This window comes from Hyperolius riggenbachi, chromosome 3, assembly GCF_040937935.1.
Source record: "Hyperolius riggenbachi isolate aHypRig1 chromosome 3, aHypRig1.pri, whole genome shotgun sequence".
Classification (NCBI taxonomy): Eukaryota; Metazoa; Chordata; class Amphibia; order Anura; family Hyperoliidae; genus Hyperolius; species Hyperolius riggenbachi.
In genome coordinates this window covers 48,757,311-48,774,995 of record NC_090648.1, presented here as the reverse complement: position 1 = coordinate 48,774,995, position 17,685 = coordinate 48,757,311, and the positions used below count along the sequence as shown (strand labels likewise).

Sequence of the window (17,685 nt, the reverse complement as noted above, 5' to 3'; positions counted from 1 at the left end):
AAAACCAAAAAAGCTTCCTTACTGAGATAATATGAAAGACAGAAGTTTGCCTTCCTAAAACAGAAGGTATTTGTGATTATTTGAGGTTATTCAGGTACAGGTGAGCTCCGAGTTGTCCCACAGTGCATCACTGCTGAATATGCCAATCAACAAAGAGATGTTAAAACAGGAAGTAGCGTGAGGCACTTAAAGATTGTACCTCCGCGGTGGATGGAGGTATATGTTCCTCCCCGCCGCCTGCTGCCGCTGATAGATGCTGGAGGGGAGCGCATGGGGAGGGACTTTCACCCCTCCCCACCAATGTGTGCCCATACTCTCTCCTCATGCTGAAACCCCTCTGACCCCCCAAAAATGGCCATGAGCGATGGGCTCTGAAATGCAGCAGAGACTGTGTATGTAGTTGCTGCTAAATGGCTATCTATTCGGACAACTGTTGAACACCAAAGGCAAGCCCATCCCTGGGTGGGCTTGAACCACCAACCTTTCGGTTAACAGCCGAATGTGCTAACTGATTGCGCCACACAGACTGTGTATGCAGTTGCTGCTAAATGATTTTATGGGGATGTATGTGTGTCGTTTGGAGGGAGGAAGTAAGTCTGGTCCAAGAAGTTTAACACCACTTTTTCCTACAATGCAGCATTCACTATGTGGCAGCAGAGTGGTGCAGCGTAAGTGTGCTGGTCCCATAACCCAGAGGTTGATGGATTGAAACCATCCTCTGCTAGGTGTACTTTGCTTTACCACATGAGCCAATTGGCGGCCATAGCCCCTTAAGAGAAAGTGTCATTAAGGCCTTGCTGTAACATATATTGTAGTGTAACTATTTCAACTAATGTACCCTTCTTAAACTTGAAGATTGTATACAAATGTAAGCAGACTGCAGAGTGGTGCAGCAGAAATGTGCTGGGCCCATAACCCAGAGGTTGATGGATTGAAACCACCCCCTGCTAGACATGATTTAATTTTTGCACCTCGCTTTATCGCATGGGCAAAATGGTTTCCATAGCTCTGTAAGAGAAAGTGTAATAAGGGCCCTGCCGTAACATAGATATTACGGTAGCTAAGGCTACTCCTGAGTCCTTGGCCTTTCTTATAGTTGAAGAGATGAGTGAAATTGCTGGCTTCAGCCTGTAATGTTAGTTTACCTGGGTTCGATTCCTGGCCAATGTATGTGAGCTTGCTTTTGACAAATCCCTGGAAGACAAAATCAGAGAGAGAGGGAGGTACAAAAAAAACTAAACACAAGAACAAGATTAGCTCTCAAAAGAGCTGTTGTGGGGTGCTATTTAGGAATAACAATCAGCCAGGAGCAAGCTAACAAGCTTACAAGAGCCTACCTAATCTTTCCCTAGGAGAGTCTGCCAGCAGCTTTCCCTTCACTAATTACTACAGGGACACGAACAACTATAATGGCCGGCGCTGCCTGCCTTATATAAGGGGTGGAGTGGCACCAGGAGATAGTGTAGCCTGATTGGCTACAACGGGCCTGCTGACTGTGATGTAGAGGGTCAAAGTTGACCCTAATGGTGCACTTCCGGGAAAGTTCGCATTCGCATGTGAATGCGAACCACCCAAAGTTTGCCTGGAACCGTTCGCTGGCGAACCGTTTGGGTCATCTCTAACGGTGAGATGGGGTACCTGGAAAGACATACAGGTAGTGTCTTTCATGTAGCCGGTTAACTACATTTTGGGGTTGGGCCACTGCTCCTCCTGGATACAGGAGTTCTGAAACAATCTCTTCCTGAAATTGAAGGAGGGATCCTTTAATTCTCCCAGCCTTACTGTAGAGAACAAAACTGTTGTAAATTGCCAACTGAATAAAAAAACCAGACACTTTCTTATACCAGCGTCTGTGACATATGTGACAAAAAATAAAACCTTTTATGAACTCACCATACCCCTCATGGAATACCCTTGGGTGTCTTCTTTCCAAAATGGGGTCACTTGTGGGGTTCCTATACTGCCCTGGCATTTTATGGGCCCTGAACCGTGAGGAGTAGTTTGAAAACCAAATAACTCAAATTGACCTGTGAAATCCTAAAGGTACTCATTGGACTGTGGGCCCCTTTGCACAGCTAGGCTGCAAAAAAGTGTCACACATGTGGCATTGCCGTACTCAGGAGAAGTAGTATAATGTGTTTTGGGGTGTCTTTTCACACATACCCATGCTGGGTAGGAGAAATATCTCTGTAAATGTACAATTTAGTGTAAAAAATATTGAAAAAGTTGTCATTTACAGAGATGTTTCCCCCATCCAGTATGGGTATGTGTGAAAAGACACCCCAAAACACATTATACTACTTCTCCTGAGAATGGCGATACCACATGTGTGACACTTTTTTTGCTGTCTAGCTGTGAAAAGGGGTCCAAAGTCCAATCAGCACATTTAGGCTTTACAGGGGTGCTCACAATTTAGCCCCCCACAAAATGCCAGGGCAGTACAAGTACCCCACAAGTGACCAAATTTTGGAAAGTAGACACCCCAAAGTAGTCACTGAGGGAGTCTGTGGCAGATTTTAATTCTTTTTTGTCACATAGAAAAAGAAAGATCATCATACTGCAATAAACTATTTCAACTTGTACAGTTTTCTCTCGTTTTACTTCCTGTTTGTGTCATTGTTTTTTTTTTTTTGTGTGTTACGCCTGTAATCTCCATTTATTTTTGGGTGAATGCCACGTACTTCCTTGTAGGAACCGTACCAGTTTGGGTTATAAACTTGTGACAAACATCTTGTTAACAATGTTCTATATATAGAACACACTTTTTTATTGACTTCTTCTACGTCAACCTGAATTTTTCTGAAGTTTGTACAATTTCATGAGTATCATTTAACAACAGTTACTACTTCAGTTACACAGAAATCATTGGTAATGTGCTGTAGTTTATGGATTTTAAAATGAGTTGCACAACCTTAAGAGCAATAAAATGCTTATCATGCTTGCCCACCAGCCTTAAAATATCACCTTCAGCACTAGGCCATGCTTTCTCCTCCTACTGCCAGCACGTCATTCTTTCTTATAAATACAACTTACCACAGAATTTGGAAGCTTTAACACACAGGGAAACAAAGAGGACAGAAGAGCAATGGCAAACCAGAGGCATCCACACTTGTATTCGCTGCTACTTCTAAGTCTAATATCTGGTAAGTCATCTCGTTAGTCTTTTTACATGGACATGGACATGGACATCAGTACCAGCAAACAGTTCTTGCTAAGGCAGTATGTAAACTGGTACAATTTTCCTAGTGAGCCATTCAATGATCAGAACAATTTTATTATAGCCTTGATTTAACACAATTCCCTGCGTTAAGCTGAAAATCATTGGGGTTATTTTAGATCTGTGACCCGGAATCACAAATATGTATCTGCTATTGGTTGACAAAGGTTATCAACGCAGTCCTGGTTCACGTCAGACCACAGACAGGGATGTGTAAGCCTTAGGGTGCTTACTTAATATATGGTTGTTGTTATTATTACTATTGTGCAATTTCATACTTTGGACAACTTTTGTAGGGGTTTACAGTTTTTTTTAGTTATGCCACCAACTGTCCTTCAGAAGAAATTCTTAGGCCAATTTTGAGGAGCAACAATACCAAAAACATCAATATGTTTTTGGTATGTAGGTGAAAACCAGGGTGCCCAGTAAACACTAACACAAACATGGGGAGGACATACACACTCCCTGCAGAAAGTATTCTAGCTGAGACCTGAACATGGAATGTAAGGCACTGGATTGTTTTGTGGTCTCAGGCACCTGAGATATAATACTGCTCGTTGTATACGTAGCTTGCGGAGTGTACAGTATGAGCTGCTACTCTGTTTTCATACTAATAGTAAACTAGTTACAAAGTGTTGACTGTTGGTAAACAATTTAGCTTGCAAACTCTTACAAACATTACTTGGCATTGGCATTTAAAACCCATTCTCCCAGCACATTTAATACAATGAATATATGTATACATGTATACAATGTATACATTTTGTTTCTTGTGTCAGTCTCTCTTTATGCAATTTAAAGCAAAATTAGTAAAATAAACTTTTGAACAAAACCAGTCCAGGTTTGCTGCACAAAACTGGCTCTTCACTACTCTTCAGCTTTCGTAAATCAGAGTTACAAAATGTCATATGTGGTGTAACTACAATCCATAGTGCCCCCCCTCCCCAGCCAAACTTTGATGCCTCCCTTCCAATGTTCGCACCCCCTCCCTTGCCTCCCTTTGGTGAACTTCTCAGCCTGGGGCCAATCTTACATGGGCCATAAAACCAGCTCGGTCATCATGATCTTCACGCCCATAACAAGTGTAGCCACAAAAACACCTGATCTGGATGACAGTCCCCTATATCGGAGGAAGGAAGGAGTAGTAGTTGGGGGGCTCTCACAGCTCTGGGCCCCTCTGTGATCACAGGGTCTGCTCCTATATTGTTATGCCCCTATGTGTACACATGCACAATTGCTGTCACCGACAGCAGGGATTTGGCCGAGTTCTATACAGGTGAGTTGATAGACTACAGGGTAAACCCTGAAGAAGCCATAACAGTGAAACCTGATTGGGTTGGAGGGCGGGCAAAACTCTATATTGTGATACAGTGCATATGGCTGATTTCACTGACTTTGCAGAAAGCACTTGTACAATGCATATTTTATTAAAAGCTTGCATATGCATTTCGGTCTTGTGTGCAGGGGGCCTTCAATGCAAGTGATTTTAACTTAACGTTTTGTATTGGAGATACTAAAATAAGTGTTGTACAAATGTTTACTGTAAAAACAATGAAACTGATGGTGTTTTACTGTATTTGTGGTGATGGTCATCTATAAGTTTGTTTTGTGCATGAGGTGACTGCTGGTTTTGCACAGAAATAATTAGAGTACCAAAGAACTTACTAAAGGTGGCCACTAACTGTCCAATTTCTAGCGAAAAATCGTTTGAGCGATCAGAAATTCTGATCGCATTGGTTGAAAATAATCTCAGTTGATGGGCACAATCCATTATGAACGATTATAAAAATAGTCGTCCGATTGGATTTTTGTCAAACCAAAATTAGGATTTTCTTGATTGGTTGTGATCGATAGGAAGCAATGATTGGTTCATTCGGGGTGTAGTGAACAATTTTTCTTCCGATCAGAATTTCTGATTGCTTGAACGATTTTTTGCTAGTAATTGGACCATTAGTGGCCACCTTAAGGTACAGTAGTTTTCCAATTTTGGAATTGGGATCCTTTGGCAGCCATATTAGGATTTATAAAGGCTACTTGTGTTGAGAGCACCTGTATGTACTCTATAGCCAACAGGGTAGCAATACATTCTCTTGTTGCCATGGAGGATGGGTTAGGGATGATAGTGCTGAACACAAAGGAGTTGAAAAATTGAGGAGCAGAACAAGGGGCTCAGCCTGCTTAGATTATTTGACACTATCTGATCTCCTGGCAATTCATCAGAGAGGATCAGAGCCACAGTATGTACGCTTGAATCTCCCATAATGCACTTCCACACAGGCATGCTGACTTCCACACAGGCATGCTGAATGCTTTTAGTATTCCACCTATATCGGGATAAGTGCAATTAGGGAGACATGCCTAATGGCTTGTGAGATACTGCTTTTAGAGAATTCAGCAACATTGCAGTTTCAGCAACATTGCAGTTGAGCACAATTTTGTAAACCAACTCTCACAAATTCTTAATAGGTACAAAGAAAGTTTTGAGTGCTCTCGCACAAGCCTGGAGTGTGTTTTCTTTCCCCTTTAGTACCATAAAAAGATTTTGAAATACTATATGAAGGATAATGTATAGTTAAACGCAAGCTGGGAAGTATGTACTGACTTGGTATGTATACTTGTTTGACTCTGTATACTCTTTCACACTGGCAGGGTGGTTGGGGACAATTACGCCACACTTGCCGATTGCTAGCGATCGACAATGTGCTAAAGCAGTGTCTCCCCATGGGGAGAGCTGCGTTCACAAAATCAATGAAGGCAGCATTTTGGGAGCAATAATGCAGCAATTCTCATTCCCCAAATGAGAAGAATCTCAAATGCAATGGCCAAAAAAATGTAAATTGTTAAACTCTAAGCAATGGCAATTTTTCAGCTATTTTCAGTCTGAAACACCACTTACAAATGCAACTTTTTAAAAATATGCTCAAATCTCAGGGTTTTGATTTTTTTCCCTTTATTTTTAGGTCTTTCAACAACCACCACTGATCCTACAAATTATTCATCAGAGAGTACTGTTATTACATATACACCAAACTGTATAACAAGCGTCACTTCATTTGACAGTGCTAGCACTATAAGTTTCCCCACTGCAACAACTGCTATGTCAGACGTTACCTACACTGATACTACTATTAGTTGTACTACTGTCTGTATTCCAACATCTGGCTCAGCTGGAACATCTGAGGAATCCACAACGGACTCTGTCACAACCACTGCAACCACAGAATCCTCCTCTACAGTCATTATCACAACAGTCTGTTATTCCACAGACTTCGCTTCTTTTACCACATCTGACTCCACGATTTCTAGCTCCACAGATTATACTTCCACTGAGACCACTACTGAATGCATTACAACAACTGGCTTGTCCACTGCTTCAAGTCAAGAATCCACAACAGACTCTGTCACTAGTACTGGACCCACAGAATTCTCTTCAGACAGTACCTCTATTGAAACCACTACAGCCACAGAACCTTCTTCAGATAGCACCTCCAGTGACACTACTGTAAGTGGATCTACTTACACGTCTCAAACAACACTAACATTCTCTACTGAATATTTCAATTCATCATTTTCCATAGCTGCAATGACTGTGGAAAGTTCTGCCCACACCTCTGAATCTAGCTTTACTGAGACCTCCACCATGCCTGGGGATAGCACCACTGATACTACTGTTACCTGTTCTTGGGTATGTGTGACAACATCTCACTCATCAGTTACTTCAGGTAATGAATCCACAACTGATTATGTCACTACTACTGAGACTTTCTACACTACCATTTCAACTACCGTGGACTCTACCACAGTGTCTACATCTAAGAATGCCTCAACCTCTACTGAGATGTCTAACACATCAGATGGAACCAAAGATTATCTTACTGATACTATAACAACAACATCTGTAGAATTGGTAACTGAATCAGTGACTTCTACTGTTTCTGCAACCACTAGTGAGTCTACTACTACTTGTTTGCCGCTTTATTCTTCTAGTAGTGATGCTACAGAAACTACATATGAATCCACAACTATGTCATCTATTTCAACACCTACTAGGACATCTGATAATACTTTGATAAGTGACACAACAACCACAGAATACACAATTAATGCAACCACTCTTACACCTACTGAGACATCTTATGATAACACAGTTGCCACAACCACACAATCCACAAATAACTCACCCACCCCATCATCTTCTGAGTCATTTAATGAAACAACAGTTACTTCAAATACAGAATCTACTTCACAGCCACCCACTCCATCATCACCTGAAACAACTAATGGGACTGTAATTGTTACAGGTTCCCAGACCACAAATAACTCATCCACACCATTATCTGCTGAGCCATCTAATGAAACTACAAATACTACAACCACCCAAACCACAAGAAATCCATCTACTCCATCACCTACTGGGTCTTCTAATGAGACTACAACTACCCCAGTCACCCAGACCACAAGTAACTCATCCACTACATCACCTACTGGATCTTCTAATGAGACTACAACTACCCCAGTCACCCAAACCACAAGTAACTCATCCACTACATCACCTACTGAATCTTCTAATGAGACTACAACTACCCCAGTCACCCAAACCACAAGTAACTCATCCACTACATCACCTACTGGATCTTCTAATGAGACTACAACTACTCCAGTCACCCAAACCACAAGTAACTCATCCACTACATCACCTACTGGATCTTCTAATGAGACTGCAACTACCCCAGTCACCCAAACCACAAGTAACTCATCCACTACATCACCTACTGGATCTTCTAATGAGACTACAACTACCCCAGTCACCCAAACCACAAGTAACTCATCCACTACATCACCTACTGGATCTTCTAATGAGACTACAACTACCCCAGTCACCCAAACCACGAGTAACTCATCCACTACATCACCTACTGGATCTTCTAATGAGACTACAACTACCCCAGTCACCCAAACCACAAGTAACTCATCCACTACATCACCTGCTGGGTCTTCTAATGAGACTACAACTACCCCAGTCACCCAAACCACAAGTAAATCATCCACTACATCACCTGCTGGGTCTTCTAATGAGACTACAACTACCCCAGTCACCCAAACCACGAGTAACTCATCCGATACATTACCTGCTGGGTCTTCTAATGAGACTACAACTGCCCCATTCACCCAAACCACAAGTAGCTCATCCACTACATCACCTACTGGATCTTCTAATGAGACTACAACTACCCCAGTCACCCAAACCACAAGTAGCTCATCCACTACATCACCTACTGGATCTTCTAATGAGACTACAGCTACCCCAGTCACCCAAACCACAAGTAGCTCATCCACTACATCACCTACTGGATCTTCTAATGAGACTACAACTACACCAGTCACCCAAACTACAAGTAACTCATCTGCTACATTCCCTGCTGGATCTTCTAATGAGACTACAACTACACCAGTCACCCAAGCCACAAGTATCTCATCTGCTACATTACCTGCTGGGCCTTCTAATGAGATTACAACTGCCACAATAACACAGTCTACAAGTAACTCATCCACTCCATCATCTGAAACTACAGTTGTCACAACTAGACAGTCTACAATACAGACATCCATTCCAACTTCAACAACCAGTACAACAAAAAGTGACACTGGTGGTGAGTCAAATAAATACATTCTTATTTATTGCAGTCATGTTCTAAGATATTGATTTATCCTGGATCTTGTGAAGTGAAAAACTTTGGAGAAAATAGGCCCAGTATCAATTTATTAAAAGTATTTTAGGTTTAGATCATAGTGAGGGCCGAATCCGATGACAGATTAATGAATTAGCACTTGCAACAGACATGCAGTCAAAGTGATTTTTATAATACATCCAGCACAGTCTGCATTGATTATAAATAAAAGTTCACAAGTTAGCAAACAACAAAAATAAGCTGTCAAGTTTTTTTTATTTTAGTTAGAATGTTGTTTTATATATAGATATCTCATACTGTTTACTGCAGTGCAACTTTGATCACTCAAAATGATTGTTTGTGATAATTTCAGGCATCTATGCAAATTCTTTATGTCAGTCTCCTTATACCTTTAGACTTGTCATTAGTAACCACGCATGCTGGAAAAACCACTTGTAGTGTTGTCTCCCAAACACTGAAGGATCAAACTGCCTTTAAGGGGAGTGTAACAGCTGAAAAAGAGAGCCTACACCCTCTATACAGTAATAAACAGAGAAAAGAGCTGGCACCTCCAAAGTAAATCTTTATTGGTTCCATGTAAAAGCATATGGCCAATGTTTTGGAGCCACCTAGGGCCCTTTCATCAAGGCAATGCTTGCTCGGAGGCACAAATCTTTCTGCCGCTGTATAAAATTCCTGTAGAGTCAGGCTCCTCTAAACACTTGCATGCAGCGGTGTGTACTCGGCAGGAAACAGCAGCATTGCCTTGATAAAGGGGCCCTACGTGGCTTCGAAACATTGCCTGTATGCTTTTGCATGGAACCAATAAAGATTTACTTTGGATGTGCCAGCTCTTTTCTCTGCTGAATGCTGAAAAACCATGCATAGCCACTCAAGTTGTTCTACATAGAGCAGATAGCTGAGCAGCATAGATTTGAGTCAGGTAAAAAGGGTGCCAGTGATTTTGGGGCAGCTTATGCTGCCATAGGCTGTAATGTAAATTAAGGCTATAGCAGCAATCAGTCAGTAATTTGGGTGCCATCAAAAAAAGGAGCCCAAATTACAATAAAAAGAGGGTAATTCATCCACCAGCAATAGCTGGAAGCTGAACTGATTCTTATACCCGTCGCAATGGCAGCTTGGAGAGGGAATAATAATTAATGCCGCTGGGACTTTGGCAGGAGCAGAGTAAGCCGTTTTTCGGCTTTATTTTGCACCCAATTTTCCCAGCGCCTTAATTACATGTATATATTTGAATAGGAAAAGAGTGTCCAAAATGATCAAGGATGAGCAATGGTCATTATTAACACTCTGTACCTAGCAATGGATGAATCAGGTCATCTCAGCGCCTTGTCGGTGCTGCTTAGTACCTGACTTGGGTGCCGCCATGAGCCCTAATGTTAACTATGGCTATAGCGGCGCAGGGGGATTTCTCAAGAAATCCCTGTAATGTGGTTGCTGACAATAGCCGGACCTCAAATTACATGTTCAACCCCCCCCCATGACTCGGACAGGTTATAGTTTTTAACATGGTCCAGGAGTTTCAGCGGGAGCAGAGAGAGCTGTCTTTTGGCCAACCAGGTGCCCAACTGAAAATCATTGACTTAATAGGTACGTGTAAAGGAGAGGTAATTTAGGTAGCAAATGTTTTCAACCCAAACTTGGTTGTTGTGTTTGACCATAAAGAGGTTAGCTTGAAGATTAAATGGTTGCAGCCATATTATTAAACTTTTAGAGGTTGAGTACTGTACCAGTAATGCCCCAATTCTTTAAAAAGAATCCACTGTCAACTCTCCTCTCCATTCCTCCCTACGAGCACAGTTGGCAATTGTAATACAGGAGAAGATACAAGCTGCTTCCATTGGAGCATGCCGCCTGGAGAGGAGAGGCATCAACTGCGCTTATTCTCTGCAACTCTTATGGGGATGACGTAGCAAGCGCCCATGTAATGGGGAGGTGGCTGCAGTGGGAGAACACTTTCTTGGAAAGAGGGATCACTTTGCTTGGTACTGGCCACTAGTAGTCTCTAGCTTGGATGTGTTGGGAGGGATTAAGATATAGTAGAGCCCTAGGCAAGTTAGTGGATTTGGGGCCCCCTTGTGATCCTTTTGGTAAGCTGAGGTGAAGAGAGGCAAAAAAAGGTGGCAGATGGGCACCTTGACACCCACTAGGCCCCAACCACCTGCCTAGGTTGCCTGGTGGATGATCCTGCTCTGGGACCTGGCTGCCACTAGTCTTTAGGTTGGATGGGATAGGGGGGTAAGAAACAGATTGGATGGGGGAGTCACCTGGCCCTGGCTGCCACTAGTCTTTAGCTTGGATGGGGTGGGGGTTGGGAGACAGATTGGATGGGGGAGTCACCTGGCCCTGGCTGCCACTAGTCTTTAGATGGGGCGGCGGCAGCTTACAGGGGAGTTACCTGGCACCATCTGTCAGTAGTCCTTAGCTTGTAAGGGATGGAGGAAAGCAGCTGGGTGGGTGACATCTGGTGGTTGCAGCTACTCTGCTGGGGCCCTGCGTACGTTAAAAAGGGGCGCTGGGAAAAAAGGGCGCGGGGTTTTAAACGATAAGCATGGATAACATTTAAAAATGTATTGTACTGTATTTCGTTTAAAATTAATGTTTTATAAAGTTATAAATCATTAAATAATGTGCATTAAATCGGAAATTGTAAAAACGTTAATCTTTCGTTTAAATAGTGAAACGTATAATAACGTTTAAATTTTTTTTACTAAGTAACCCTCCCTGTACCTACCCCTAACCCCTAGACCCCTCTGTTGATGCCTAAACCTAAGACCCCCCCCCTTTTGGTGCCTAAGTAACCCTCCCTGTACCTACCCCTAACCCCTAGACCCCCTGTTAGTGCCTAAACCTAAGACCCCCCTGTTGGTGCCTAAACCTAAGACCCCCCTGGTGGTGCCTAAACCTAAGACCCCCCTGTTGGTGCCTAAACCTAAGACCCCCCTGTTGGTGCCTAAACCTAAGACCCCCCTGTTGGTGCCTAAACCTAAGACCCCCCTGTTGATGCCTAAACCTAAGACCCCCCTGTTGGTGCCTAAACCTAAGACCCCCCTGTTGGTGCCTAAACCTAAGACCCCCCTGTGATAAGCATTAATAAAGTTTCAAAAACATATTGTGCGTTTTTTTTGTTTAAAAATAATGTGAAAAAATTTTTTTTTACTGTTTTTCGTTTAAAAATAATGTTTGAAAAAAATATTGTACTGTTTTTCGTTTAAAAATAATATTAAAAAATGTATAAATCATTAAATAATGTGTAATCATGAGAAGCAGTAATAAAACATTAAGTCTCCGGGCGCCGCTTTTAAAATGTTATTTTTCTCCGGCGCCCTTTTTTCCTATCGGGCGCCCATTAAACGATATTTATTATGGGAGTGAATGGCGGCGCCCGATTTGTCCACTAGTCTCCTGCGCCCTTTTTTACTGTTGTGTTATTTTAGGAGGGGGAGATGCACCAGGTTGAGAATCTTACTTTACCCTGTTTTTTGTCCTCTAAACCTTGGTTCAGCTTATGGTCAGGTGCATCTTATGGTGTGAAAAATATGGTAATTAGCATTATTTTGCATAAGACATGAACAGAAGGTCATCTCTCACTTGACGTGATGTAATTCTGCTGTCTTTTCTAAAAACTGTTTTTTACTGTTGCATGTAATACTTTAGCCCTATTTCCTAATTATTTATGAAAGCTGATATATTGTGTAATGTTTCACAGGAGGCAAATGCGAAAATGGAGGCACTTGGAATAATGAAAAGTGCTTCTGCAGGAAGAGCTTCTATGGGAGCCGGTGTGAATTTATATCAGATGAAATCAGACAAGGTAAGTTTTTATGGTTCTAAAGATTGTTGAACAAAAGAGAGGTCCGTGTGTTGTATATTTCTGATAACATTAATCACCATTGATCACTCTGATAAACTGGTGTGACCTGACTGCAAGTCCGCCCTTGACCAGATGAATGTCATAAATCTCAAATGTCCCTCTTTTTTAGTGGTGAAGTCCCTATGCTTAAACCAAACCCCTTTCTTAATCACTTGTACCACCTTTTCCTCCATATCTGGTATAAATAAATGCACTGTTTCATCGCAACCAGTGCTTATACTGTATTTTAGATGCAGTCTCTAAATTACAACATTGCCTATTTTCAACTCTTTAGCAGCCAAATTAAATTAAACTTTATTTGTCTACAGGGCCGAACTGGGAAGTCTTCCTTCCCCAGAATGGCAGATTCGGCAGGTTGTGTGGTGACAGTGTAGGAGTGGTGTCAGGGAGCTCAAATACATAACTGTCTTGACGGCTGAATCGTCTTCTTCCTCCACCGTGGCAGCGATGTACTCCCGACATGTCTCCTTGTTTCCAATCACATGATATGACGTGATCAGGATCCAGGAGACCGTGTCAGCATTACAGCACCACTTGGTGGTAGAAAAGGGATGATGATACATGCCGTATCTCTGAACTCCCGTCAGGTCTTCTGGGTCCCAGTCACATCCGATTACATGATACAACATGTGATCAGGATCTAGGACACTGTGTCAGCGGTGCAGTACCACTGCTAGAAGAGTGTCTTCCATCACCCCTCTTCCACCACTGGGTAGCGCTGTAAACTGACACAGTCTCCTGGATCCCGATCACATGTTGTATCATGTAATCAGATGTGACCGGGACCCAGAAGACCTGCCGAGAGTTCAGAGCCGCCGGTGGAGGAAGAGAAGAACTCTCTTGGAGCAGGTAAATTTAGCTTCTTACTCCCATGCACTGGTTTGGCTGCACTAGGCAGCCAGATGAGTCATCCCACCAGAGGTTTACACTGCACAAGCAGATTCAAATGATGTATCTTGTTTGAAGCTGTCATTGGGTTAAGTGCAGTGCAGTTTGATAGTATTCTTTTCTCACCCCCTACAGAGACTGGAAAGCATGCTGACAGCGGGTCTTCTCTGTGTGTGTAGTGGGGTGAAGACAAAGACAGCACTTTTTTTCAGTGTAAAATCTGAACTAGGCTGAGCCATTTATTTTTTGGCCATTTGGTGGAGAATCTAACATGTGGACATGTGTTTCCCAAGGTCATTTAAACATCTGTCATGCCAGGTCTTTCATAGTGATGAGCACAAATTCACATTATATTAACCTTGCAGTTTAATTTGCAATTACGATGTGACATTGTAATACGAAATTCAGGAAAAATTGTAATTCATTTCATATGTAAACGTAGTCAGGAACCGTGAGTTGACGTAGTTGGGTTTTAATCCCTGAAGGGCAGAAATCACACGATACACAGCTCTGGATATCAGTGGGCTGCGGAGTGTCACAAACAGAGAAATGCAATAGTATTATTATTATTATTATTTATTTATAGAGCGCCAACATATTCCGTGGCGCTGTACAATGTAAGAAAACAAACAAGGGATACATAATGATACAGACAATGATATACATCAAATATGAGCACTGATACAAAATACAGAACTGCTGATTACAATTTGATTTAACATGATGACTAAAATGTATAAATGTCTAACAGTGTGCAAGCAATTACATTAATAACATTCCATGACACAAAAGGGTGAGAGCCCTGCCCTTGTGAGCTTACAATCTAAAGGAATGGGGTGGAAACAAGTATACAGTATATGTACAGGCAGTGCGTAATTAGGTTAGTTAGTGGGTGCATGGCCTAAGCTAGAGAATATGCTTGTCGGAAAAGGTGGGTTTTGAGGGAACGTTTAAAGATTTCAAAGGTGGGAGAGTGGCGGTCGGATGTGTTGTGGAAGGGCATTCCAGAGGAGGGGTGAGGCACGTGAGAAGTCTTGTACACGTGAATGTGAGGAGGTAATTGTAGAAGAGGATAAAATAAGCTCGTGTGCAGATCTGAGTTTGCGGTTGGGTTGGTATCTGGAGACTAGTGAGGAGATGTACAGGGGAGAGAGATTGTGGAGAGCTTTGTAGGTTAGGGTTAAGAGTTTGAACTGAATCCTCTCATTAATTGGTAGCCAGTGAAGAGCTTGACAGAAAGGATCAGCAGAGGAAGAGCGAGAGGAGAGATGAATGAGTCGAGCAGCTGAGTTCAGTACAGAATTGGGCGGTGCTAGTCGGTTAGTTGGTAGTCCACCAAGCAATATATTGCAATAGTCCAATCGAGATATAATAAGAGCATGTACTAACATTTTGGTTGTGTCATGGGAGAGAACAGGTCGGATACGTGCTATGTTTTTCAGTTGGAAATGGCAGGAGCTGGTTAGGGAGTTAATGTGAGGAGTAAATGAGAGAGAAGAATCAAATATTACCCCCAAGCACCGTGCTTTGGGAACTGATGTTATAGACGTGTTGTTAACATTTATTGTAATATCAGGCAAAGAGGTGGACAGGGATGGTGGAAAGACTATTAGTTCAATTTTATTCATATTAAGTTTTAAGAAGCGAGAGGACATGAAAGAGGAAATAGGAAGAGGAAATAGCGGACAGGCAGTCGGGAACCCATGTGAGGAGGGAGTTAAGGTCTGGGGCCGAGAGGTACAGTTGTGTATCATCTGCATATAGGTGGTATTGGAAACCAAATGAGCTGACTAAGTTACCAAGACCGTGCATGTAGATGGAGAAGAGGAGGGGACCGAGGACAGAGCCTTGAGGTACCCCTACAGACAGAGGATGTGAAGAGGAGGCCTGATCTGAATAAGAATCAGTGAAAGACCTTCCAGAGAGGTAGGAAGATATCCAGGAGAGAGCGAGGTCCTTTATTCCTATAGATGAAAGGATCTGTACGAGTAGAGTGTGGTCGATAGTGTCGAATGCTGATGACAGATCTAGAAGGATGAGTATGGAATAATAGCCTTTGGATTTAGCTGTGAGGAGATCATTAGCTGCTTTGGTGAGGGCTGTTTCTGTGGAGTGGTTTGGCCGGGAAGCCAGACTGGAACTGATCAAGCAAGGAATTTGCAGATAAATACTGACTTAGTTCAGCATGAAAGTGGCGTTCACGCAATTTAGATGCAAATGGGAGAAGTGACACTGACATAGTTAGCAAGTTCGGTGGGGTCTAGAGATGGTTTTTTAAGTAGTGGTGTTACAACAGCCCTCTTGAGTGAGGATGGAAAAGTTCTAGTGGAGAGGGATAGGTTAAACAGCGATGTTAGGGCAGGGATGGGTATCAGAATACAGTGAAATAATAATGCACTGGAGTGGTTCTGTACCTGCAACTCAATGAGGCAACAGCAGTAGTGTGCACACAGCTCTGGGTGTCAGTGAGCTGTGGGGTGTCAAACGAAAAAAAAAAAAAAAAACACAGGAGACCGATGTGCGAAGAACAAGGACACAGGCCTAGCTAATGCTTTCCCTACCTATCCGCAGCAAGTCTGACCCTGCTCTCACTAACAGTCAGCAGCCAGCAGAGAATGAATCCAATATGGCCACCACAACTGCTTTTTATTAGGGGGTGGGGGGTCCAGGAAGGGGTGCGGCTGATTGGCTGCCATGTGTCTCCTGACTGTGAGGTAAGGGGTCAAAGTTTAGCTCAATGATGATGTATAGGGGGTGGGTCGAACACGCCACATGTTCGCAGTTTGCGGAGAATGCGAACAGCAGAAATTCGCCGGATACTGTCCACCAGTGAACCGATCAGGCCATCTCTAATCCTAATGAGGCTTCCACCATCCTCCTAAGCCTCAGGGATCCAGCACTGTCTTCCCAAAAAACACAGACAACAAGGATGATGGTTGTGGCATAAGCACTGTAGCGACTGCAATATTTGCCTACTGTGATCCTGCACAGGTGCAGTAGCGGTTTTCCAATCTGGCTCAGGTGGAAATAGCCAACCTGATTGGGTCTGCTATGCTGCGCAGGGGGCTCTCATCACTTAATCCTGGAGGGTGAAGAGGACTGGGTTCCAGAAGCTTTCCCCTCCCAAGGTAAGTATAACCCTAGAGGGTTTGTTACAGATTTTCTTTAAAAGAAAATAATGATGGCAGCCTCCATATTCTTCTCACTTTATTTGTCCTTTAATAGATTAGCTCTGCTCTACCATTCTGGTTGATCTGCTTAAATGGGTAATAATAATTAAATGGGTAATAACAATAGCCCAAAATAGGGGGCACTGAGCAAACACAAATTTTAGCAGAAATAGAAAGGTGATGCAGTTACTGTCTAAATAGTGTGTAGTGTGTTCAAGAGACATTTAGGAGAATGAATGAGTGGCACTAAAATGGTAAAATTTGCTTCCTACAGATATCGTACATGCCACAGTCACTGTCTACGTTCGCATACACAGTCAAGAGTTTCATGAGGATCTCAACAAAACAAACACTGAAGCACATAAAAATTTTACACAGCGCTTCATCAATGAGGTAGGTCTATATTATTTTACCTCTATGGGCAGCAACATTGTGGGCTTAAAGAGAACCTGTACTGAAAATAAAAAGTCAAAATAACCATACACGGGTCATACTTATCTCCTCTGTAGTCTACTCCTCAATCTCTTCCTCCCCTCCTGTGTCCCATGTGTCCACTGTGATCAATGGAATTCTCCGTCCTTCATTTTAAAAACAGACATTACCCCATAACAGCTTCCTGGTCAGCACACTTTTAAACTGTAATATCACCCACTTGAGCCATAGGGAAACATGGACATTACCTTTCACATTCAGTTGTAACTGACAGCTGCTGAAATATAACTGACAGCAACTGGTATATTTCAGTTCCGACAAAATATTGTCAGAACTGGAAGGGATCACTGTAAGAAGAAAATGGTGAACTTCTGAGAGGAACTGATGGTGAAGTTAGTATGTAATATTAATTTG

General features: G+C 42.5%; 1 protein-coding gene across 2 annotated transcripts in view; it reads left to right on the top strand.

The window, feature by feature from the left end:
- The first annotated feature begins 3,063 nt into the window (after positions 1-3,063).
- LOC137562596 (uncharacterized) overlaps positions 3,064-17,685 on the top strand; it is a 38,913-nt gene continuing 24,291 nt past the window's right edge. For both annotated transcript variants that reach the window (XM_068274092.1, XM_068274091.1), the window contains exons 1-4: positions 3,064-3,143; positions 6,178-8,868; positions 12,617-12,721; positions 17,114-17,232. In XM_068274092.1, the coding sequence (XP_068130193.1) occupies positions 3,086-3,143; positions 6,178-8,868; positions 12,617-12,721; positions 17,114-17,232 (2,973 nt within the window). In that variant the 5' untranslated portion in view covers positions 3,064-3,085. The remainder of the gene's footprint in view (positions 3,144-6,177; positions 8,869-12,616; positions 12,722-17,113; positions 17,233-17,685) is intronic.